This window comes from Rhopalosiphum padi, chromosome 2 (assembly GCF_020882245.1).
Source record: "Rhopalosiphum padi isolate XX-2018 chromosome 2, ASM2088224v1, whole genome shotgun sequence".
Taxonomy (NCBI): Eukaryota; Metazoa; Arthropoda; class Insecta; order Hemiptera; family Aphididae; genus Rhopalosiphum; species Rhopalosiphum padi.
In genome coordinates this window covers 46,922,425-46,947,331 of record NC_083598.1, presented here as the reverse complement: position 1 = coordinate 46,947,331, position 24,907 = coordinate 46,922,425, and the positions used below count along the sequence as shown (strand labels likewise).

At 26.7% G+C, this 24,907-nt stretch overlaps 2 protein-coding genes across 2 annotated transcripts in view; both read left to right on the top strand.

Annotated features, from left to right (window-relative positions):
• The first annotated feature begins 403 nt into the window (after positions 1-403).
• Positions 404-17,715, top strand: LOC132922739 (uncharacterized). Its single transcript, XM_060986409.1, has 7 exons — positions 404-564; positions 13,113-13,306; positions 14,855-14,947; positions 15,012-15,173; positions 15,366-15,551; positions 16,915-17,094; positions 17,156-17,715. Coding segments are annotated over exons 2-7 (816 nt in total). The 5' UTR covers positions 404-564; the 3' UTR covers positions 17,157-17,715.
• A 6,587-nt stretch (positions 17,716-24,302) lies between these two features.
• LOC132921297 (methylcytosine dioxygenase TET) overlaps positions 24,303-24,907 on the top strand; it is a 44,842-nt gene continuing 44,237 nt past the window's right edge. The window contains exon 1 of the mRNA XM_060984245.1: positions 24,303-24,615. The gene's annotated coding sequence lies outside the window, so the exon portion shown is untranslated. The remainder of the gene's footprint in view (positions 24,616-24,907) is intronic.

The window sequence follows — 24,907 nt, the reverse complement described above, 5'->3', positions numbered from 1 at the left end:
TAATAATATGGTTTTATATTAATATTTAAGAAACATAAAACTTAAGTATAATATCAAATTAAGCTTTGTGGTTTTAAAAATAGTTTTTATTTGCATGAATGATTGAAAGTCACCTTCACAAATATACCCACCCATATTATACATAATAATACAACAAATAGATATCAAGTAAAATATTTTTAAGAATTAAATATTTTATTGTGTATATAAATCACTAATATTTATTATAATATTTTTATGTAGGTATATACATAAGTATATTCATACTTAGGTATATGAATACTAATGTGTATTTATTTTTGTAGATTTTGGCGTAGAGACGAGGTGAAAGTTCAAATACGCTGGACAAGCTACTCCTGCCGACGTATTACCTAACATAATATAATAGTTTGTCTGTTATATTGCAGTACAGGTGTATTATAGGATCCTCTGAGTTAGTATGCATCCAATGCCTTCAGAAGTGTTTTCGCGTTGCGCCCACTCCGCTGTCTTATAGAAAAATCAGTTATTATTTTTTATGCATTTTATTTTGCTAGTATGTTTAATTAACAATGAACACCAAACGTGAGTATATTGTATACCCATTTAAAATACATTTATCTATTTTTTAAGACTAATTTAGATTAATTAAACTATAACCTTGTTTTGTTTATGAATTTGATTTTGAATATTGTATATTTGTATTTCTCATAATATGAATACTCAATAAATGTTCTGCAGGCCATAAATTATCGAGGTAAAACTATTTTTTTACACTTAGCAATTTTGCAATGATGAAAAATAAAACAGGCTAAAATAGGTTTTGCTTTAAATTTTGGATCAATACAATACAATAAAATAATGCGGTCGTAGATTTTCTTAGGTCACAACAACAATACCATTTGAGTGATACGGTACTCCTATAATAATGTGGTAACTAATTTACTAATTTACATTTACATAAAATACAATATACGTTCATATGTACAGTGTGGACATGTACATTGTACATATCGGTCGCTAAATAACAGTTATGAAATACAAATATACCTATGTTGGAACCTATCGAAGTGGAATAGGACAGATTTGATACTAGCTATTTTTGGCTATAACACTCACACTAGCTATGGCATTATTCATAATCATAAAATAGAATGCGTTGCTTAATTTAATACTATATGATTAACATATTATAATAGAAAATGTCGAATAACCAGTAGCTTATTTGGATAATTTAAATGTTAAATATTCGAAATACAATTATGTATTATCATATTTTCGTTTTATAAACGTGCTGTATAAAATGTAGTTCTTTTAATTTTAAATAACACGAGATATAACTTATATAGCTATCTATTACATTTTATATTTTCATGGTTCGTAATTTATTATCATAGACAAACAACTAGTAAACTATTAAATATAATATAAGTATATAAAAATGATAAATAAATATAAATATAATATTTTTATAAAAGTTAACTTAATATTTATAACATTTATATCATATAAATATATAATTATATGTCGGACGTGTAGTTTATTAGTTAGTCTTTAAACTTTAGATGATCGAAGTAGAGTAACACTGGCAGGGGCGTCATTTCAGAAATTTACGTAGATGCTGTTTCCCAAATAAGTACTATCAGATTAAAAAATAACGATTTTAATATAAATTAAAACGATTAAATTTAAAAGTTTTATTAAAATTGTTTTTAATCAAAAATTACTGGATAAAAGTAAATTCAGAAGATAATTTTATTAACTAAGATATTTGATATTAAATTACATAAAATTTTCAAATAGTTCAATAAATATAATATGGGGTGCTCAACAACTTTAGAAACGATCATTAGACTAATTTTGACTGATAAAAGAAATTATGATGTACCTAATTAATGAGGTTATTAAATATTTTGCCTTATAAATATAAAATATGATATCTGTTATTGTTCCTGTTCCATGTAGGTATTAAAATACGCATACAATAATTGTAAGAGTTTTCAAACTATTATGTATGCCGTATGGTATAGCAGAGAAGAATTGAAATTTAAAAAAATTGATTATTTTAATCATTAAAAATGACTGAAACCACCAAAGTTTGAAAATCGTCAATAATTTATAATAATATATTTGTAAAATATAAAGAGATTCTATGGAATGCAATTGTAAGGTAAGGATGAATACCTGTAACTATCTGGGTGCATATCTAGGTCTAATTCTTCGCTCTTAAGAACTTTGAATATGTATAGTTTAAATACTTCTGCTTTAGAGTATTAAATTATAAACTTATGTTAACATAATGATAATTATCATACAATGAAGTATAAGCTTAATAAAATGGATAAAAGTTGTTTTATAATGACATCAAATCGTGTAAAAATAATATAATAAAAAAAGTTGCACCTTTTCAAAATAATTATTTCGATATTTTAATAGATCTCTTTGAACCTCTATATGTATTATATATAATTTATATTGAACTGCACTACATAAATCTACTAGGTAATTAAATAATTAAAAAAAACCTAGGACGTTGTTCTATTGTATAGGAGGTGTTGAGTATATCTTGTCATTAAGCAGATAAATATAATAATATACCTTCTACCTACCTAATGAATGTGTTAAATTTGAATTTTATGATAGATCATTGAATACGATTATAATAAAAACAAGTTTTAGCTGCAAAGATGGCAATACGGCATTCCATTTATTACTCTATATTTCTATTATGGTTATTCTATGATATATTTATATAAATATTAGTAATTTATTTTTTATAAATAATATAATGGTAGGTTGAACTAATTTTACACTACATAAAGATTATTTCATATAATATTACTAATATTAATAATTACATATAAATCTATACAGTTATACATAGTCCATAGAACGGTATAAAAGGTTCGTTATATAATTTTATAAATATCTTAAAATCAATCTAAATATTTTAAAAATATCATTGTTTTAGTAAATTATGATATATAAGCAACGAATTGATACCAAATTTTTAAAATGTCAATAAGAAAATCTTATGGGAATATTATATTCAATATATGGTAGTCCTTGGCTTAGCTTATATTTTTTTTTATCAATATTTATAGAAAAAAGATTAAATTAATTCAAAAGTTGCATGTGCCTATAAATAGTATAAATTAGCAGAAATATTTTGAAAATTTCATAAAGTACTTAAAGAAAATGATAGTTTAATAGTATTAATAAAATTTTTCAAGTTTTTACAATTAATTACAACAAAATCATAAAAATCGCTATTTTACGTGTGAAAATGAATATCGTATGTCTTTAAAATTACTATTTTTTTAAATTTCTATAGTGAAAAATATTTAAGAAACCTTGTATTAAATTTGTGATTAAAAAGTTATTTATATACAATTTGTTCCGGTGGGGGGGGAAGTGACTGGTTAACGTCATACAAAAGTATACTTAAAATGATGAACTCTGCAGTTATAGGAGATATGAAAACCAATTTTATAAGGCATTCTAATTTCTAGGTATTATTCAATTAAATAATACACAAACAAAATACCCATACTAAATATTTAATTATTTGGAGTAATACGAGATTTATTTTTAAAAATTCTAACTTTTGATAAAAATGTTTACTTTTTTCAATTTAATAATAATAATTTGCATAATTTGTGGTTTAATTGCGTATGTTGGTCGATAGAATAATTAAATAGCTTTAAAATAAAATAAAAAAATGATGATAAAATGTTGAAAAGTTTTAGAGAAACATAAAAAAAAAATGCTTGATAGGCTTGGTTTTGTTTAAAAAAAGTTAAATTTCCCATAACTTAAAAAATAAAGAAATTAGATTCCCTCTTTAAAGGGTATTTCTTCATAATTTTAGGTATATTTTCGTATGATATTGGCCGGTCACTTCCCTCCGGAACACATTGTATATTCGTGATTTCGATGAGTTAATCTAAAATTTTAAAATTAAAAAAAGTGCGTACCTGTGTGTTTTATTATCTTTTAGTTGTGGCATGAAGAAATGTGTGTAGACATTTTAAGCTTTATATTTACACAATTTAATTTCTAATGCTATAATACAAATACATGAAAATTCGAGTCTTTATAAGTTATAATTTATAACAAAAAGTAACACACAAAAAAAACTGATTTTGAAAAATTCTTGTTTTTTCTTTTTCTTCTCGGTAATTTTTACCTCCTAATAAGTAATAAGTACCCATTTGAACCCAATTGACTATCAGAAAACACTTAAAAAGTTTAGATTTTTCTGCTGTATATGGTGTCGTCTGATACGAAAAACACATAATATTGAAAAACTAATATAGGTTTGTTTAAAAATAATTTGTATTTTAAAGTTTTTTTTTATTTTATTTTATTTTGTAAAAACTGTTTATATCATAAGAAAAAAATTTAATTTATAAAAGTTGAAGAATTCATTGTTGTATATAGTTTTTTTTTACATGCCTACCATGTTATTATATAGAGTAATGGATGGGTTAAATTTAAACTCATCAATAAATTAACAAATCCACAAATCTGAGCGAAAAAAAAACGGATGGATCATCATCAATTTTTAAGGATAAAGTATCGGTTTATGTATAATATTATGTATTTTATATTACTATTATATTATTATATATTATAATTTTTTAAATTTGGTAGGTTGAAATGATTTTTTCCAAAAACATTGCATGAAATTTAGAAGTCAATGTTGACGTTTCATATAATGGTATGAATAGATTACAATTAGCCTAAGTATTTCGAAAATTGTATTGTATATTTTAATAAAAATATTAATATACATCGCAATGATAAAAAGTTTAAAGTACGTGCGTTTTGTATTTTTGAATTACAAGAAAATGATTAAAATCCATTGAGGAAAAATTGCTATTTTTCGTTTAAATCTTCAAAAAAAGCTGGTCTTTTATATTTTCAATGTTTTTAATTTGTATAGGTATAATAACAACTTATGAGAAATATTATATTCAATTTTCAAGCTTTTGAACATTTTATGAAATACGCATACATATGTTTGGATGTATACCTAATGTGAATTTAAATATAGCATATAGGTACATATATTGTACCATTGCGGCAATGGTATATATTGTATGAATAAAAATATAATATAAAATTCTAATTCGTAGCATTATTAATGTTAGGTATAATAGGCATTATAATATATCATAACATATGATATATTCATTATAATATTTGTGTATAGTTTGGGTGCGTCATATTCGGGACGGGATGGTTAAACGGGCTGCGTATTCGAGTTATTTCGGTATTACATTTTAACTGCAATTTTGGCACAATCGCCCCAGCTACTATTATTGCTTATATTATAGTAATATTATATCTCACGAATTCCTAACCGCTTCCGAACGTGTTCATGGTTTCAGACCGACGTTAAAATCTTCACTCACATTTCCAATCGACTGACCGGCACTGTATCATTGGTTAGTAGCGGGGTCACGCACACATTAGGGTGATATCGGGATTTATGGTTTCAAATTTTCAATGCGCGATCTCGCTAATAACTCGTGCGTCTGACAATCTGATAATCATCTATTGCGTTTTGGATACTTGCGGTAATCATGACGCTTGTGGCTAAGTTGTAAAGGAGTTCTGCTGCAACGTTTCCGTAGTAGGTAGGTATAGTCATTATCGTCTGCATCAACTTACGGACAAACGACAAATTGATTTTCATTCACGTTCTTTACGACGTAAAGTTTTTGTTCGCAAAGTATGATGTGTGGTGTACTGGTGTTTGATTATGGTGTTGATTTATAATCGTCGGAAAATAAATAGTTTATTAAATTCATTATCATACGAAGACCTCAAAACGACGCATACTTGTTTCACGGTGGCACTCGCAAATTGCACATAATATTGTGTATGATTTTTCGGAAAATAAACATTTCATAATATTCCCGCAATAGCCATCAACTCGTAATCGTGTGGGTAAAACCCTATAGTGCTCGGCCGAATGATTCATCTAGAACACGCCGTAATTGTGTGCTCTACAGTTCGCAAGAAAATGTTTTGAAATCGATGACGTGTCGCACGTATACAATATTATTGTAATTGTTATTATTATGCACAGTATTACGTCTAGAGGTGGCAATATAATTCGGCTGGCTCGGTCTTCTTCGTCGTAGCTGCCTCAGAGTGAAATCATCCAAAACCGGATTTGCAAAAAAAAAAAAAAAAAATTGAGAGTCACACAATACACACATATTGACACGGATATGCAGGTCGCGCCAAAGAAGACACCAGCAATTCCTGTACGCACACAGTACGACTGTATGTGGTGCCTTGCGTAACGCGTTTCTTGTATTATAATGCTATACGGGACTGCTCGGGATTGACAACCGGGAACTGCATCTATAAGTATAGAAATCGGGGAAATCTTTCAACGGGACGCGCCGCCGTCGTCGTACCTCGTGTAAAAACAAAACGACTGAACTACAGAAGATTAACGATAATAATAATAAAAAAAAGAAGCCTATAGGAATTTGCGGTCGTCTGTTACAGTCGTAGTATTACACTCATACCATTATAATATATTATATATTTATATTATTTACATAGAAATCGAAAAACTATTAATGATATAATATGTGGCGACGGAACATAATAACGTAACAGGATTTCGACGTGTAAATGTGTAATACGCGCTGTGCAGGAAATGTAAAAAAACCGGTTGGATTAAAATAACTTTGCTTATTTATTTATTTATTTTGTGAGGGGGGAGGGGAGGATTATCTTTTGTACCAAAATCAATTGCAACTGTCGGCACGATCTTCATGACAGAGGCTTTAATTATTATCACGCGTAGACGTTTGCCGACAAAAATAACGTGCTCAAATTCGCAGTGTATACTGTATAACTGTACGAGTATAGTCTTTAATATTATACATATCAAGTCCGCACTGAGTAAGCCAATCTATCCAACGATTTAAATTAATGTGACCTAATAATTCACGATAATATTATATTATTATATACCGATTTCGGAGGGGGGTTTTTCACGCTCATATACGCATTGTTTTTGGCGTGAGAAAGAATCGTGTAATAACTCACAGTTATAATTGCTATTATATTTTTGCTGTTATTATTATTATAATATTATTACGCGGTCGTATTCGTGTGAAGACGACGACAACGACGGTGGCAATGACTGCAGGCATTAGTTTAGATGATTGCGGCCTTGACTCAGTAAAATATTTTCATGATTGACAAGATGGAGTAAAGGCGAAAGTTTTATATTAATTATACATTAGAATAGCAATAAAAAACAAACATAGCATTGTGAGCGTATATATATATATGCATCACGTGTGCATTATAATATTATATCGTTCGTATACACCAGGAGAATACTCCTGGTGTATACGAACGATATAATATTATAATGCACACGTGATGCATATATATATATATATATACGCACCAACCCACGTCCAGTAAATATTGTATGTTATTAGTTATTACCTATTATATTATAATATGTATTAATTCACGATTGGATCACCCAGTGAATTATATAGCGCAACCGTATACCTACTGAACATATGTCGTCCCCATTGTCCGAACGGATTAATGCGTATATGTAACGGTCTGTCGTTTAATTAATTTTTTTTTATAGTTAATTAGCTTTTGGATTTTGAGCAGATCGTAAGACTATTATATTATACAATTTTACCGTGATGTGCGTAGTTTTTAGAAAATTTTTCTCAGCTTAAGCATATAATTAATGTTTGTCATACGTTTTGAAACAAACGCTAAGCCTTCTTTTGGGTAAACCAGGCTCAGAGTTTCGATTTTTATTTCAACACTTTTGACACAAATATTTTATTTAAAGATATATACATATTTAATTATTATTCATAAGGTTTTACAATATTATGATTTATAACTGATATTTACAAGCAGAAAATAATTGTTTTGGTTATAAATATTTATGGTTAATAATTAATAAGTAATAAAACTCTTTTATTATATTCATATACAATATAATTTTATACATTATAATTAATTATAATATTAAATAATCATCCAACACGTTAAATAATTTATATTTGTTTTGGGTAAGATTTTATATGTTCATGTTTTTTTTTTTTTTGAAACGTACACTTTTCTAATTTAAATATATAATTTCCGTTAGCAAAACTGTTAAATCCTCAAGGTTTAATATGCACTATTCAGTATATTGTGCTATTAATAATAATAGATGTATATTGAAATTATCGTTTCATAAATTTGTTTTGTTGGGAGTATTAAATATGTGAGATAAATTTAAAGATTAAATTAATACTTTTCCATGGCATAGAATATAGTTTAGCACGTTAGCCTTGTACCTGTATACAGCATACAATATAGTTTATAGAATCTAAATAATTATTTTTGGTTCTCAAAATTTGAATTAAGGTCATAGAACCCAGTTTGTCTTGAGTATTACGCTATTTAATTTTTAACTTTATTTTGGTTTAGACGGTTTAGTCATTGCCCATTGGTATACCTATAAAAGTAATCCTACTAAAAACTATTTGGTAAATTTCACAATTGGGCAGATAGAAATCTCATAAGAAATTGAGTTAGATACTTATGATAAGCTAACACAAATAATGATAAATAAGTTTTATATATATATAGCTAAAGTGTTTATGGTAAACGTTTATTCAATGTTATTTGACTTAGGTAGTTAATAAATAAATAAATTATTAATCATTATATCAGCCGTGTAGAATTTAAGTAGTAAATTTGTGTTATAATATTATATTTACGATTTATTATTATTATTATACATGGGGTGGAAATTAATTCTATAGAATTAATGAACTAAATTGTATTACAAATTATTTGAAATAAAAATCAAATTTCTTTGATAAATAACTACAGCCAGGTGTTAGCCAGGTCTAGCTAACTAGCAAAAACCATTAAATGCACCTGGGCAGTTCCAACAAACCGTTGCAGGCCAATAACTTCATTCAACAATACATAACTATATAGATATATTGTGTAGGGTGTTCATTGTATTTTTTATTGTGCGCTATAAATTATAAATTATAGATGTGGACATTTTTTTTGAACTATAGTTGGTATAACTTTAAATATTTTTGAATTACACTGCAATATCGTTTTATTCAATGAATTAATTGTTTTGTAATAGGTAATATATAGTATTACACATTCAAATTATACAACCTCTTTACTATCAAAAGTATACACACACCTATATTGTTTTGAAAACAAATATAAAAGGTTACAAGGTTTTGAAAGTAATTTTTTGCTATTTCAATATTATATTTGGACTATAATATATATAGGTACTATGATATTGAGATATTTCTCTCAAGAATACACAACGCCATTGGATATAATGAAGGAAATGTAATCTTATGACGATTTTAAGAATGTCTTCATAAAAATAAAACTAATAAAAATCACTGCATAACAGTATACGTAAAAAAAAAAATAGGCAATGGAGGAAATTCAATTTGCATTATTATCGTCATTATATTATTACACTCACCTTGGAAGTTTGGAAACAAAAATAGCAATTTAAATTAGTATACAGATTCATAACAAGGAATTATTAAGTACGAGACGAATAAATGTATTTTACTAACCTCGTGTTGTTTAATAAAAACTGGAACTATAAAGTATAAACTTTTTTATAATTTAAGTATTGCGTTAATGAACAATAAAATTAATTCAAAATAGGTTTAAAAGCGTAATGATGCTTATAAACCATGGAAATTATATTTATTTTATTATATATTTTGTCGTTGCCTATCTTGAAATATAAAATAGGTAAGGTAGATAACACGTTATAATAGTATAAGGCGTATTTTTTATTTATATAAAGTAAATCCGTTTGCTGACTAATAGTAATAATGGTTTTTAAGACTTTTAGTTTCATAATATTCAACAAGTTTAAATTTTTGATTATGTACAACATAGAATAGAATATATTTTTTCGGTTTCCTTATCTGACCTGTTTACGATTATATATTATTATATTAAAATAGTAAATACAATAGCATTTTTTAATGTTTCTATATTAAACAATATTTATAGGCACTAATAGTATGAATAGGTATGAATGGTAAATGGTAGATATTTAAAGTAAAATAAATTGAGAGCTTTTTCAGTGTTTGACGCATACAATATTCATATAATACACGTCTATGATATAACATATAGGTACTGTATTCATGCCGTGTTTTGAATATAGTTTATCATCAATTTTTCGTTCTCAAAAATTTGTTGCACGATATTTTTAAACACGAAACTGATCGTATTTTATACTTGTATAATGTATAATACGTACAAACTTTAATATATAAATATAAATTATAAAGTGCATTATTATATGAGATATTATGTGCGTGCGTCGATGATGGTTTTTATTTAGTTGTGTCATGAAAGTAACAAATTACAAATGTTTAGATATATATATTATGATATATCTACTACCTATAGTAAGATGTATCCTATATTATATTATAGTAGATACTAGATAGATATATGTTATATATACATAATATAACGATTGGCGATAACATTGATAAATCACAGTGGCTAACAAATTTATTGTATTAATACGTTTTGTACCTATTTATAACGGACCCGCTCTTTTATGCATATATATTTTTAAGCTTTGTTCGTGTATATTCGTGTGCACGTACATAATACATTTTATATTTGTTTTACATATTTAATTTTTATTTACTTTATTATAAAAACCTTGTTTGATGCCATCGTCGTGAGTTATTTATATCATAGGTGAATATTAAATAAATATAATATAATATATCGTAAGTATACTTATTCAAGAACCCCAGTTTTAATCCAGTTTTATTATTTTGTTTTGTGTAACGTTTATTGTGTATGTAGGTTGTGACAATATTGAAAGGTAAAATGTGGTATTAGAAGAATAAGCAGCTCGGATGCTATCGCGTTTGAATAACATTCTGATCTAATTCATTATTTATATATAATATATGTAAATATATGTATAATAGTATATAGAATTCCCACGGAAAATAACATAATTACAACAGGAAATAAAACAAATCTTGAAGATAGAAAAATCGAAAGTATAATATAATAAGTGCAACTATTAAACAACTATTGTAATAATTAAATACCAACACAATAAGATATAATATAGATATTGTTTGTAATATTAGATAATAATGTATATTATTTTCATGTATATTCATAATGTTAAATAAGTACAGCTCATCATTATATTTTATAGGTTTTAGCAAGAACTAATTCATAACATTTTAATCATACCAAGAATTTTTAATTCTCAACAGATTTGTTTAGTATATTTTTTAATTGCTTTTATGTATATGTAATTTATACAAAAAATAATTAATTATTAAATTATAAATTTTTTAAAAACTTATTGTAGTCAGTTAAATATTTTTGAATATGTCAGTTTTTAAAATGGTATTGTACTCAACTAATTAATATTTATTATGATTCTCGGAGTATACATAATTTATTATTACTGAATAATGCATTATTGCGTTCATTAATCTAAGCCCACTTATAATAACTGTTCATAACAATATTATACTCACCCACAGACGATTGTTACATCAATTATTAAAAGAAATCGGATTAGTTTATTGATTAATTAAAATAATTACACTTATAAAGTACTAATAATATTATACAAACAGTGTAAAAATTTGGCCGTTAATTATTTGGACAAAAGTAGAAAGTAGAAAAAAAACCATAATAAACTTATAGCCTTGGTATACTTGGATTAGTTAAAATCATAATTTGGAGAAAGTTTAAATAGATATATCAATTGAATAATAATATTAGGTACCTGTGTATTAAATCAATGATATTAGTTTTGTTGTATTTAATTTAACTGTAGTGTGTGTGTAACGCGTATTAATGTGTGAATAAATGTTAATGAAAATAAGAATCCTACTTATCTACTAATGACTATTATTTTAGTGTGTAAATATATGCATGAAAAATGATTGTTTAGCATATTTCATTCGTTTTGTTTCTATGTCATATTTAAATTATTTACAAAATGTCTATCATGAAAATTATATTGATTGATATACTAGGGGTAAATTCTTCGTTTTCTACTATATCGTAGTTCCTAATGTGTATAATATTCTTTACTTATTTTAGTTATTATTACACTATTGAATAATAACTAAAAAAAAAAAACTCATAATTTTAGTTGTGTGATTATGGATTGTTATACTCGTAAATTCCGGGTTATTATTTATAAATGAAATTATTTCAGTTATCAATCATCTTAATATCTGATATGAGTTATGGTTTATTTTAGTTATAGTATTTTTGAATTAAAAAATGTATTGATTTAAAATATAAATAATAGTTTAAAAGATTAAAAAAAAATGTATATAATTTAAAGTATATTTAAGTAAAATCTATTTACATTATTATTGTTTTGGGTTTTTTCAATAAATTTTCTTTAATATTTTAAAATTAAAAAAAAAAAACCAAAATATTGTTTTTAATTTAGGTAAATTGTGCATATTATGGTTATTCCTTATTACTAATCCAAGATACAATTTAGTTAATATACCTATCTATACATTTCCATGTTGATACAAGTTCTTTATTTGTATACACAAAGTAACAGATTATAATAATTTTTGTAATCGTTTTTATATGTAAATAGAAAAGCTTAAATAAATTATTTTTCGTTTAAAAAAATGATTTTATAAACATGTTGTAACATTTGTAATAATAAAACGGTGGTCTATTAATCTTAGTATTATCCATTATAGGCACATTAATGTTTTATAATTTGCACCAAGATATAATTATATAGCGATGTTGACTTGTTAAAATAAATTATTATATTATATTACATTTTTAAGTACAAAACTAGTATACCTATTATAAATTAATTAATTCGTAGGGCTTTTAAAATGTGTTATTAGTACATTACCTGCAGATAATTCCATTAATAATTGCTATCTATGTAATGAAAATATGTCGTTAATCGTTTTATTTTCACGTTTCCATCTTTCTAATGGGTTTTATCGATTATAATATTATATATTTTAAATGTCATAAACGGAAACGATATTCAATGTATAACTGTCGATTGTTTGCAGATGGTTAGCGAGTGGTGGGCGCTGATGGTGTTGATGTTGTCTGTAGCCTACGGACACGCGCCTTGTCAACATTCATACGGCGGGTGTAGATACAACGAGCCCTTCGTTCCCGCGCCTGTCGGCCAAGTCCCCAGGTGCGTTCAGAATTATCACGGTGACGTCACATTTTGTGAAACCATCGACAGATATCCAGAGTAAGTCGTTTCGAAAATATATATAAATCTCAAACGAAAATGAAAAACTCGCAAGAATTATAATTCATTACAAATATACATTTGTATCCTTATAAATATATTATATTACATTGATAATTTCAATCGCAATATAATGTATATGATATTATTTATATTAATTAAATAATACGACCAATAATGAAACTTAAACATTAAAGTTGCAAAATCAATTGTCATTATAGTTTCAAACGCATTATGAATGTTGGCACTCAAATTTTTGTTTATTGGGTACCTACTATTTATACGAGTTTAATACGAGTTTCACTTTTTTCATACAAAACTAAAATGTCTTGGTTTTCGTAGGATATACCCCAGCAATATTTTCAGTAACATTCAAATATACGTTTATACAATACAATTTACACGTCTTGTTATTTGTTAATATAATTATCCATATAGTATTGACGTATTGTTAAGACTTAAAATCTTAAGTTTAGATTTCAAATTTAATTTTACATTTTTAATTTTCCCAATATACTATAAATCTTCTGTCTCATTTATTAAGTTAAAGTATGACCTTTTAACATGAAATATTCTCACAGATTTTGCAGTTGAATACATTATTGTAAGTAACATACTGGATTTTCCGATTCTAAACTATAACGATTTCATATTTATACTCACGGCTCTATTAAAGCTTTTGATTATTGGTAGACTTTGGGAGGAACTCCTAGGGACTTAGCTCCTCAGAAATTTAAATAACTCCACATCCAATTGCAATTGTGTAAAATGCAACCATGTACTATGCAAGTAGTAGTCGTGGTTACTTTGGATAATACCAACTCCCCCCTCCCGTAATATAGTACTATTATTTAAACTGATACGGTATTTGAATCTAATAAACCAAAGCCATTAACAGAAAATAAATAACAAATAATTATTGAGAATTAATAAATGATCTATCAATGATAGCATAATCAGAATCATAATGCCACTTATCTCGTCTTGTCAGTCAAGATACTACTTTCTAAGGCAGTCATACTAAATTATTGGTAAATAAAAACAAATTTAAATTATATTTAGTATATATTTATAATATTAAACAATTAATATTTATTATACATCAATAATCGTATAATTAGGTACAAAGAAAATTATCTATATCTTAACTTCAAAGGAAAATATCATAAACAGCTAGTTATCCATCTAAATAAAGTAAAATTTAGACAAAATAAATATGATGAAAATAACTAAAAATAAATTTTATTCAATACAAATGTGATGACTGATGATGTATAAATAGCGTAGATAAAAAACTTGCGTTATCTTCGTCTGATATTTTCTTCGTGAATCCAATCAGCAATCGCCAATCAGTTATACATTTGGCTGCAACTCCCATCTGGTGGTTAAATCAAATTAACATAACTCAGTTAAACTTACTTATGTCGCTATACAATGAACTGCGACTGTTAGCTGAATTATAATATATCTACATAAATAAATATTGTATCTGTTTTACGTTAATTATATTGAAATATTGAATACTAACGTATTATAAATATGTTACAGACAATTGATAAGTTACCTGGTTACAAAATCGGATAAGAACTTTAAATCTTTTTTTAACGAAGAAAAACTTGTCGACAGACCTTATTATCAAAAGTAAATATTAAAAAAAGTTTTTAAAATGTTTTGACTTTTTTGAAAGTTTGATTTTTGATTTTAGTCAGAATATAAATAATTATCATAACGGTTATGGCAATTACCATGATTATCAAAACGACACCCAAGATGAGTTTGTCGGCTATCCGGATAGAACGTACGTTTTACCTGAGATATCCTTAACAGAGTCTCCAATCATAGATAAAAATCGACATCTAACTCCCAAGTAAGAAATCAATCATAGATAGTACATTCTCAGGTAAAAAATACTTGAAATTATTTTATTTCATTTATGTAATTTAAAAAAATTAGTCACATTTATAAGAGATAAATAACTTAATATTTTATGTAATATGTTTAAAATAGCACACTATTTTAATAAATAAATAAAAATTACTGATTTATTGTGATTTTTAAGTGTCAATCATGGAGGTGTATATAACAGAAAAAAAAGACAAGATGATGTTCAATTATGCCAAGTTAAAACTAACAATATATTTCCTAAAGCAGCATTAAACATTCAAGGTGAATGGAAATATGTAGTTAATATGGTACGCACACCGTCTGATATGTATACACAATCCATAAGGTCGGAAATATGCGCGTAAGTTCAATTTTTTACACTAAATTTTTAAAATTATCAATGTTGTTATGCCGTAAAGTAGTATAATATCTACACATTTATGTACATATGTTTGCCTATAACTAACGCCGTTGAATTATTTATAACGTAGGAAATTTATAAATCAATAGCTTTATATTTTATTACCATATATTATTAATTAGTTTTTTCATTTTTACATTAAAATCTATGACTCTACTTTAAGTTCAATACATTTTAAAAATTTAAATCTTCTTTGTTATGCTAATTATTATATTCTATTAATCAAATTTTAAGTTCATTAAATTTATGATAGCTCTAATAAAGCAATATTATAGTATGTATATTAATTGGCTAATTTAAAGTATTAGAATATTTTTCTGTTTAAATAAATTTAAATACAATTGGAAATTTTGCTATAAAGTATAATTTAAAATTATGCAAAACGTAAAATTGATTTTTCATATAAATACAAATACAATGCTCATAACATTTTATTACAAATTCTAAAACGAAATGGTAATTTTTATATTATTTGAATATCATAAATCTTTAACTAATATTATAAATAAAACAAAGAGGTTTATATGAAGTCATAAAAATATTTTTTGTTTTAATTAAATGACAAATCCTTCCCTATCAAAAAAAGACCATTGCATGTTATATATACACATTTTGCATACAATTAATATTACTAATATAATAAATGTCAAATAAAACTGAATAAACAACTGCGCACAATAATTAAAATGAATGAAACATTTTCATTATAAATATTAGTTTGGTATAAATATAAATATTAAATAAAAACATAACATACAAACTAGGATAAAATAATAAAGTAAAGTGTTAAACAAAATAAAAAATATATGATTGACAATAAAAACGTCCACATCTAATTTTTGAAATAGTCATTTGATTTTGTCTAATAAAAAATGTTGTTTAAAATATTATTAAATTCGTAAAAAAACATTTTGTCCGATAATATTTTTATTGAAAGAATAATAATTTAAATAACAGCTAATAATATTTTTATACCATAGATTTTTGTTGCAAATCAATAACACTTTTATTAATGATTATTTTTTTGTTTACATAAAACGCACTTAGTATGTTAATCGTTAATATAAATAACATGGTTAAACCTCACATTAACAAACAACTAAAACAAAACTAAAACAATTTCATAATATAAAAAATAATAATAAAGTTGTTTCAAATAGTACTGATATAGTGATATGAATCCATTTGAGTGTGTAAATGATTTTTCTTTTCGCGTCCGCGAGTGGATATTATTGTTTTGTATTTTAAAATAAAATAATTACGACACTCGGTATAATAAAATAAATAATATTATTATTTCTAGAGAGCCAGATCAGCCGTGCAATGGAATCTGCGATACACCTCTTGGGTTCAGTACATCGTGTAAACAGAAATTTGTTCAAAAACGGTTGGTAGCATTGCAAGGGACCGGAGATAATTTGTACGTGGACGTTTTTTGGTTTCCACATTGCTGCTCTTGTAACATAGCCAGGGTTGAACAATAGTAATAAAAAAAAAATACCTACCTATATATTATATTTTTGCAACTGGCGTTTTTCTTTCAGGAAAACACCTCAAAAAAATAAATATGATTTCCTTTACTGCATTAATAGGTACTTAATATGTATAATATAATATAATATGATATAAAATAGTATACAATAGTTTTGCTGTGTCAACAGCCAATATTTTATTATGATAGGTATATGTTGTATTATGAATAATGCTATTTAATAGTAGTCACGGAATATTCAAATGATTAATATTTACTCATAGTTATTTCAACCGTAATTAAACATGTTACGTATTATTTACGGCTTATATTTTATTTTGTAAACAGATATTTTTAATGCTTCATTTATAATTTAGAATATTTAATATGATATTGTAAACATTTTATTTTTAATGGATAAATTGTTTTAGTACTTTTAGTTATTGACGAGAATGAAAAAATTATGTTTCACATAAACACAAAAATAATATAGGTATCTATAATTAATAATAATTATCATAAGTTAATAGTTATAAAAAGTTCACATTTTATAATCTGTTCGTCTTGTTATTTATAAGATGGAAAAAAAGAATACTTTATTTAATTAAACACAAATATATTTTTATTATTTTATTGGTGAATTATTCATTTGTAAGATAATATGAACTACTTATATCTATATATAAATATAAAAATAACAATATTTTTTGTACTTTTTAATATTGATAAATCACAGATAATGATATTAAATCATTTTTTCAATTTCTGTAATTACTAATTAGTAACCTGAAGAAAAGTTTCATATATATATATATATTTTAATAATTATTTATTTTTATTGATGATCATTCTTGTAATACTGTAAAAATATTACAATACAATTATGGAATTTTTGTTGCGTGTGACCAAAAGTAGTATCTTGCTCGTTGTAATTTCGATTTATCAATCTTTCGGACCAGGTGTTTTTTTTTTCAATAAAGAAACTATGTGACAATGAGAGATCATTTCTGAAGTGAACATAAGTTAAATCTACTGAAATCGTTAAAAGATGAATTTTTATTCACTGACTAGTGACTACTTATAAAAAAATCAACAAATCAATATAACAGAAATGTAAAAATGCTACATATCATTGTAATTGCACATGCTATCATATTCCTTAAGAATTTAATAATTATTGATTACCTATTTGATTATTTACAACGTTATTACTTTTTAATTAATAATTATAGTAATAATTTTAAAACTTTAAATTGGTTTATTAATTCATAGCATGAAGTATTGTTGAGTTTATGATTAGTTGGTTATAAAATCTATCTATCTATTCTTTTGAAACTTAGTATGATAATATACTGTTCAAAATTTGGAATCAAGTAAATAAATGTTCATCAAAATAATTGTGTATTTTTTTTTAATATTGATGAATAGCTAAATATTAAATATTTTATCATCAGAATTTATTTAAAAAAGTATCAGTCTTAAACATATTATATAATGGGTACATTTATCGAATAATTGGTTTTGAATAGCGTATAATATATTATTATATTATATATATCGTCATTAGTCGTTACTTGTTATAACATTTTTAATTACAGCCAATCGAATTTTATTTCGTACAGACGTTGGCGGGTTCTTCACAATATTTTGGCAAACGTCGAAATCGAATTAACAGAAAAAATAACTGTAATGATAACGATAATTTCTCTCAATGAATCATAAACTTTGCTTGATTCGCAATAGTAGTGACTATATAGAGTCGATAGAGCGTAATTAAATTAGTGGTTTACACAATTAAAGGACAAATGAATACGGACAGAAGGACATAAATAATTTTAGTTTGTAAATGCTACATTCAAAACACGACAGCAAATATCATCCTTTTACCTTTACATATGTATTATATTATAATATTTATTATGCTGTAAATCACGTATAACGAATTTTTCATGGGAAACTCGAAAACACATTCCACGCAAATGTGACTGTGTGTATTTAATATATATATATATATATATATCATTATATCATATATCAGTATACAACTCATCTGCCTTCGAATACATGAATGAGAGGAATGAAAGCATAATGCAATGAATATATATACCTCTTTATGCACAGCTTTATTTTTGATGATATACCTATTGTATATATGAAATAATAAAAAGATGTTTAGATCATAGAATAAAACAAAACTTTGATTGCTAAATAGTTCCTACAGTATATACTACGTATGTCGTGTATTGTATAATATATTTTGAAAAAAAATTAAATCTACTATAGTTGTTGTTTCGTTGTTTTATTTTTATGTCTCGGGAAACAATGTCTATTGTGGTTTTAATATTTTATAAAAAATCTAAAGGAAATATTTATATATGAAGTTAGACTTTACTTTTTTTAGATTATATTTGGTTTTAAAATTATGTGATTTTTTTGTTGTGCCTAACATAATATTTTAGAGCGATGAAAAATATGAAATAAAAACAAAAATTTTCTGAAAAACCAGATTTTGACACAATTATTTTTTTTTTCTTTCAGTAATTTAATAATAATTTATAATAACTAATTTAAATATATAATAAAATATTCTTAGTTATACAGTTTGATAAGTATATCTCCGTTTCAACGAGGCACCGTCTTATTGAAAATACATATTTGTCCGTGTACTCAATGAGACATTTTTAAATATTAACGGTAATTGATTAACAAAAAAATCTAGATATTTTTACCGTCATAAAAATAATGACTTAAGTTTTCCATCTATTAATCCACATTTCACAAATAGTCCACAGTTTTTTTTAGCGATATAGGAGATTTTCAAGTATAAATTGACCATAGTTAAAATGTGTCAAAAATAAATTATTCGTAATTATTAAATTTCATTTCAATTTTGTAATTAGAAAAAACTTTTAATACGAAAAATAGTGAAAAAAATACTCTACTCGAATCTTCAAAAGAAAATGGTGTTGCTATTAAAAAAAAAAAGTTGTAGTATTTAGCATGTGAAGTGTGCAAAAAAATAAAATAAAATAAAGGGCTAAAACTTTAAAATTTGTCTATAAAATGTTGTGTTTCGGTACTCCCTTTCATTCCCCACTACCCAATTTCAATACAAGATCATACAACTGAAATATTTAGTGCAGTATCATTTTCATTAAATACTAGATATATCATATATATTATATAATATTATTGTTATTGATTCAAGTCAATAACGATGAACATACAATTATATATATATAATAATATATATTTTTTAAATTGCAAAATAATAACTAAGAATTAAAATTGTCATTTTTCTTTTGAAAGTCCGATTTTGTCAAAAATTCTAAATTAAATAAAAGATCTTTAAATAAAAACTGTGAATATGAATTTTTGATGTTTTTTGAACTTTATTAGAATAACTTATGAAGAATATAGTATAATATTTTTATATTTTTCAAAAAATGTAATCTTATAGTTATAGAAGAAAAAAATTGATGATTTTGAATGTTTATAAATAGCTAAAAACGATTTAATAATTATATCATATCTACGAATACTTATATGAAGATTTGGTGAAATGTTCAAGTTTATATAACATTAAAATTGCTAGCCAGCCGTATCAGTGATTTTCGAACGGATGGCGAACACCGGCTTGCAAAATCCGGCACTTATTCGTTTTTGAATTATAACAAAATCACAAAATCAATTTTGTCGAATATACTTATTTTGCATGAAAAATCAAGTTATTCTACTATTTGAAAAAAAGTATAATGGTATTTTTTTACTGTTGCATAATATTAACATTGCAAAATCATTACTCCGCATAAAATCTTAAATAATATTTAAAATGTATGGTTTTTGCAGTACTTTTTAAACAATGCTTTAATTATACATATTAGATCTTGTGACTAAGAGGTTCTGAACCCACAGTGATATCTTTGTCTTAATGCAACGCCGTACCGCCCTACCTACAAGGCTACAACAGATGAGGCGTCTTGATTATCCTAATAAAAAAAAACCTATATGTTTGGTTTATGATTTCGACTATATTAATAACCTATTTATATAGCTAACCTAACTTAAGATATAAAAATGTATTATATATAAAAAAAATTTATAAATTTAATTTATTTGCTGTAAGTAGATAAGAAATTGTGCACGGAGAGGAAGACGGTATCCCTCATTACCTCCTCGAATCAACGACAGGGCCTCACGTATATCATATCAGATTTGCGTTTATCAGAAACAAGTAACAACCAAAAGTTGTTTGTTAATGGTCTTATAATATTAAAGTAAATTAGTCAATATAAAATTTAAAGGTAAGAATATTATTTAGGGTACATCTTAAAATATTCTAAAATTGAAATATTGTTATTGCTTTTTTAATTATTTATAGATTTGATAATGTCTAAACCAATAAAATGGTTTTTATTGTAAATATATTGTACAGTGAAATTATAAAAAAAACCACAACAATAATAAATTGTGGTTTTAGAGATAATTAACAAATGCTAAAATAATCAATATTTTAAAAAAGCAGTTATTTATAATGCAAAAGAAAATTAAAATTTATGAAATTATCCTAAAAGTCCATATAATTTTGTTTATAAATGTATATTAAAAAATTATAATCCATACCTATAAAATAATCAGTATACTCTGAAACTTATTTTCCACTTATAAGTAACTAAAATACTAAAAATAACCCCCTTAAATTTCAGTCCTAAAATTAAATATTGTCTTTTATTAGTTATATTAAAAATTGTGTAATTTATTGTATATCTAAATTTATTAAAATTATTACCTACTATATGTGTTTAAGCTTTATAACATATTTCGTATGTTTTTGTATTTTTGATCAAACAAAATCGAGTTTTAAATTAATTTTCATCACATTAAAATATGCTTGGAAACATGATGTACGAGTATTAGAACTAAAAAAATATAGGTCATTGCTGCAGTACTAATATCGAATCTATATTGCGTACCTATATATTATATTTATAATTTACGTTATTAAATATTGATCGTGAAAATTCGCGGTAAAAAAAATGGAATACTTATTAAAAAGTTTCGTTAAAGCGTATTTATGACACGGTGAAATTTAATTTAAGAGGCTGTATTTTATGAGTAATGATTTTTAGGTGTTTAAAAAATAGTTATTAAATAATAGGTATACTGTAAAAAATGAAAAAAATAATAAATTAATAACGAATATTTATGGTTCCACGGGTGCAGGTATGTATAGTGTATACAACCGAAAACTCGATGGACGTTTTTAGTGACTCCCAAAGGAGTAAACGGCAAACAGTTGTGTTTTTACAATTCAGTTTTGATAAAGTGCTCGTACTACCTATGTACAATACCTACATATCACACCCTTGGTGTAGAACTGCCAAAACTCAAAAAACATATTTTAGAGAAACTTAAACTCTAAAAATGAATCTACTCCATAATGGTTAGTTTTAAAACTTTGATTGTAATACTTTCTAATATTATATAATATATTACCTTATTATCTTATAGCAACTAATAAGCTATAGTTAGTTAAATATGAACAAGAGACATTCGAAAAAACCGAGGTTTTAGAAATGTTTCAATAGTTATTTGGATGAGAAAACTGTCATATTAATCATATTATATATTATGGTTTCGTTTCAGTTTTCCATTTCAAACATGCAGATGTCTTATACGCAACAAACCGAAATGTGGTATAGTTATTGTTTTTCAATCGCTGTAAAAACGAATAAATTCAATACCGCGACACAAAGTTTGCATCGTGATGGCGATAGCGTTGATGGACTGTACGACTTCTGACTACCGGTCGAAGTCTTTACTCGAAAAAACCGTATAACACGAGTTTCAGCAGTCTTGTTCTCGATAATGTATTTCTACGCTATTACGTGTACGGTTTACACGTAAGTATATATGCGAATTTGGCGACGATTTCGCGGGGTTTTACATCTCTCGATCGTCCCGCGGTATCGTAGTAGTCCTACGATGTTTACAACATTGTTATACCGTCGTGTACGCGAAATCGTACGCCGAGCACATACACCCACCTACACAGCTAATATTGTGGGTATTATAATATTGCAGTACGCCGCGGTAAACTCTGCCGACGAGCACGCTGCAACGGACGGTTGTATAATAATTTTATTTAATTGTTTTTTGTTCCTCCTCATCCTCACCGCCGCGACTGCGATCCTTCGTAATACGCGGCGCGTACGAAACTTTACAAGCCCGTCCGTCGCCGGGCCTTTTGTTCGCCGCACAAACTGGTTTTGTATTCCGATTAAAAGCAATATTAATAATTAAAACGGAAAAAAAATTTATATATAACAATAAATAAATGAACGGCACGTCATTTTATTATATTATGTATATATATATATGCGCGCGTATTATAATATTATATACGCATAATATATATGACGCATATGACGTACATATTATGCTATATAGACGGGGTGGTAAATAGTTGCGCGCGGGGGCACAGAAGGGACGTCGACAGTGGGCGGACGGGGGTGAGGTTCTGGTGCGTTATACGTGCATAAATACGGTATTGCATCACGGCAGCAGCAATGAAGACGGCATAGGCGGAGGATGCGACGGCGGTGGCGGCGGCGGTGGTGAACACTCGCAGTGACCGCGTGCGTGCGACGTCGACGACGGCTGCACGCGGTGGTGTACAGCTGCCACCCCGTGGCGCGGCTTCAGCGGAGGGGGCACCCGGCAGGGGGATGTCGCCGCGGTTCCCCCCACCAACAGAGGCGGCTGCCCCAACGGGACGCGACTACGAACCGATATTGCGTGTGCTGGTGGTGGTTGTGGTGGTGGTGGTGGTGATGATGGTGATGGTGATGCGATGTCGGCGATGATGATGGTGGTGTACAATATGTACGTCGACGGCGCGAAAAAATAATAATAAACATATATATACGGTACACGGTTTAATAACAATATTATAAAATATTATAATATTATATAGAAAAATTATATACGAAAACCTACCCCTCTAGCGGACCGGCCGACAACTACAACTCCGTACCGCTTAAGCGCGCGGTGGGCCATCGCCGTCGCGAGCGCCGTCTGCGACGTGCGTATGCGCGCGCCGAACGTTATATTATGATTATTATTATTATTATTATTATGTACCCTGTGTGCAATGTGCGTCGTGCGTGATGCGTGTGTGCGTGTGTGTATGAGTTAGTGTGTGTGTGTGTGTGTGTGTGTGCGTAGTGCCGCCGCGTCCGTCCGTCCGTCGTCTACACCCAGGCAACAGTCGTGTCGCGGTGCGTGTGCGTATGCGAGCCCCAGTGAGTGGCGCGCGCGTGTGTGTCTGTCGTGTCCGTTTTTGTTGTCCGTTTATGTTTGTAAGTGTGATAAAAAATTATTATTGTTGAATGAATGTTTGCTTGGACGTTAGTGTACGCGAAAAATTTCTCGTCGCATAAAAAAGAAAAAAATTATTTATTTTCGTCGTCCCCTAGATTTTCGCACGACCAAAGTGCAGTACGACACACACATCGGGATCACACATCTTAAGTGAGTACTCATCAAAAACAACGGTTATTATTAATTTTTTTTTTTATTTTTGTACTTCACACTATACTATCGTATAGATGCGAATAATGAATATATTATAATATCTATCTACGAAATACATCGAAACTATACGAAATGTCGTATAGTTAATATTGTGGTGATATAATTTAATATTATATTATAAGGTTATTATAATTCACATTTGTAGTAAGTACCTATATAAGTTAGAATCGGACTTTTGTCATCATACTCATCATTATTATTTAATTTTAATACATATCAACATTATGTT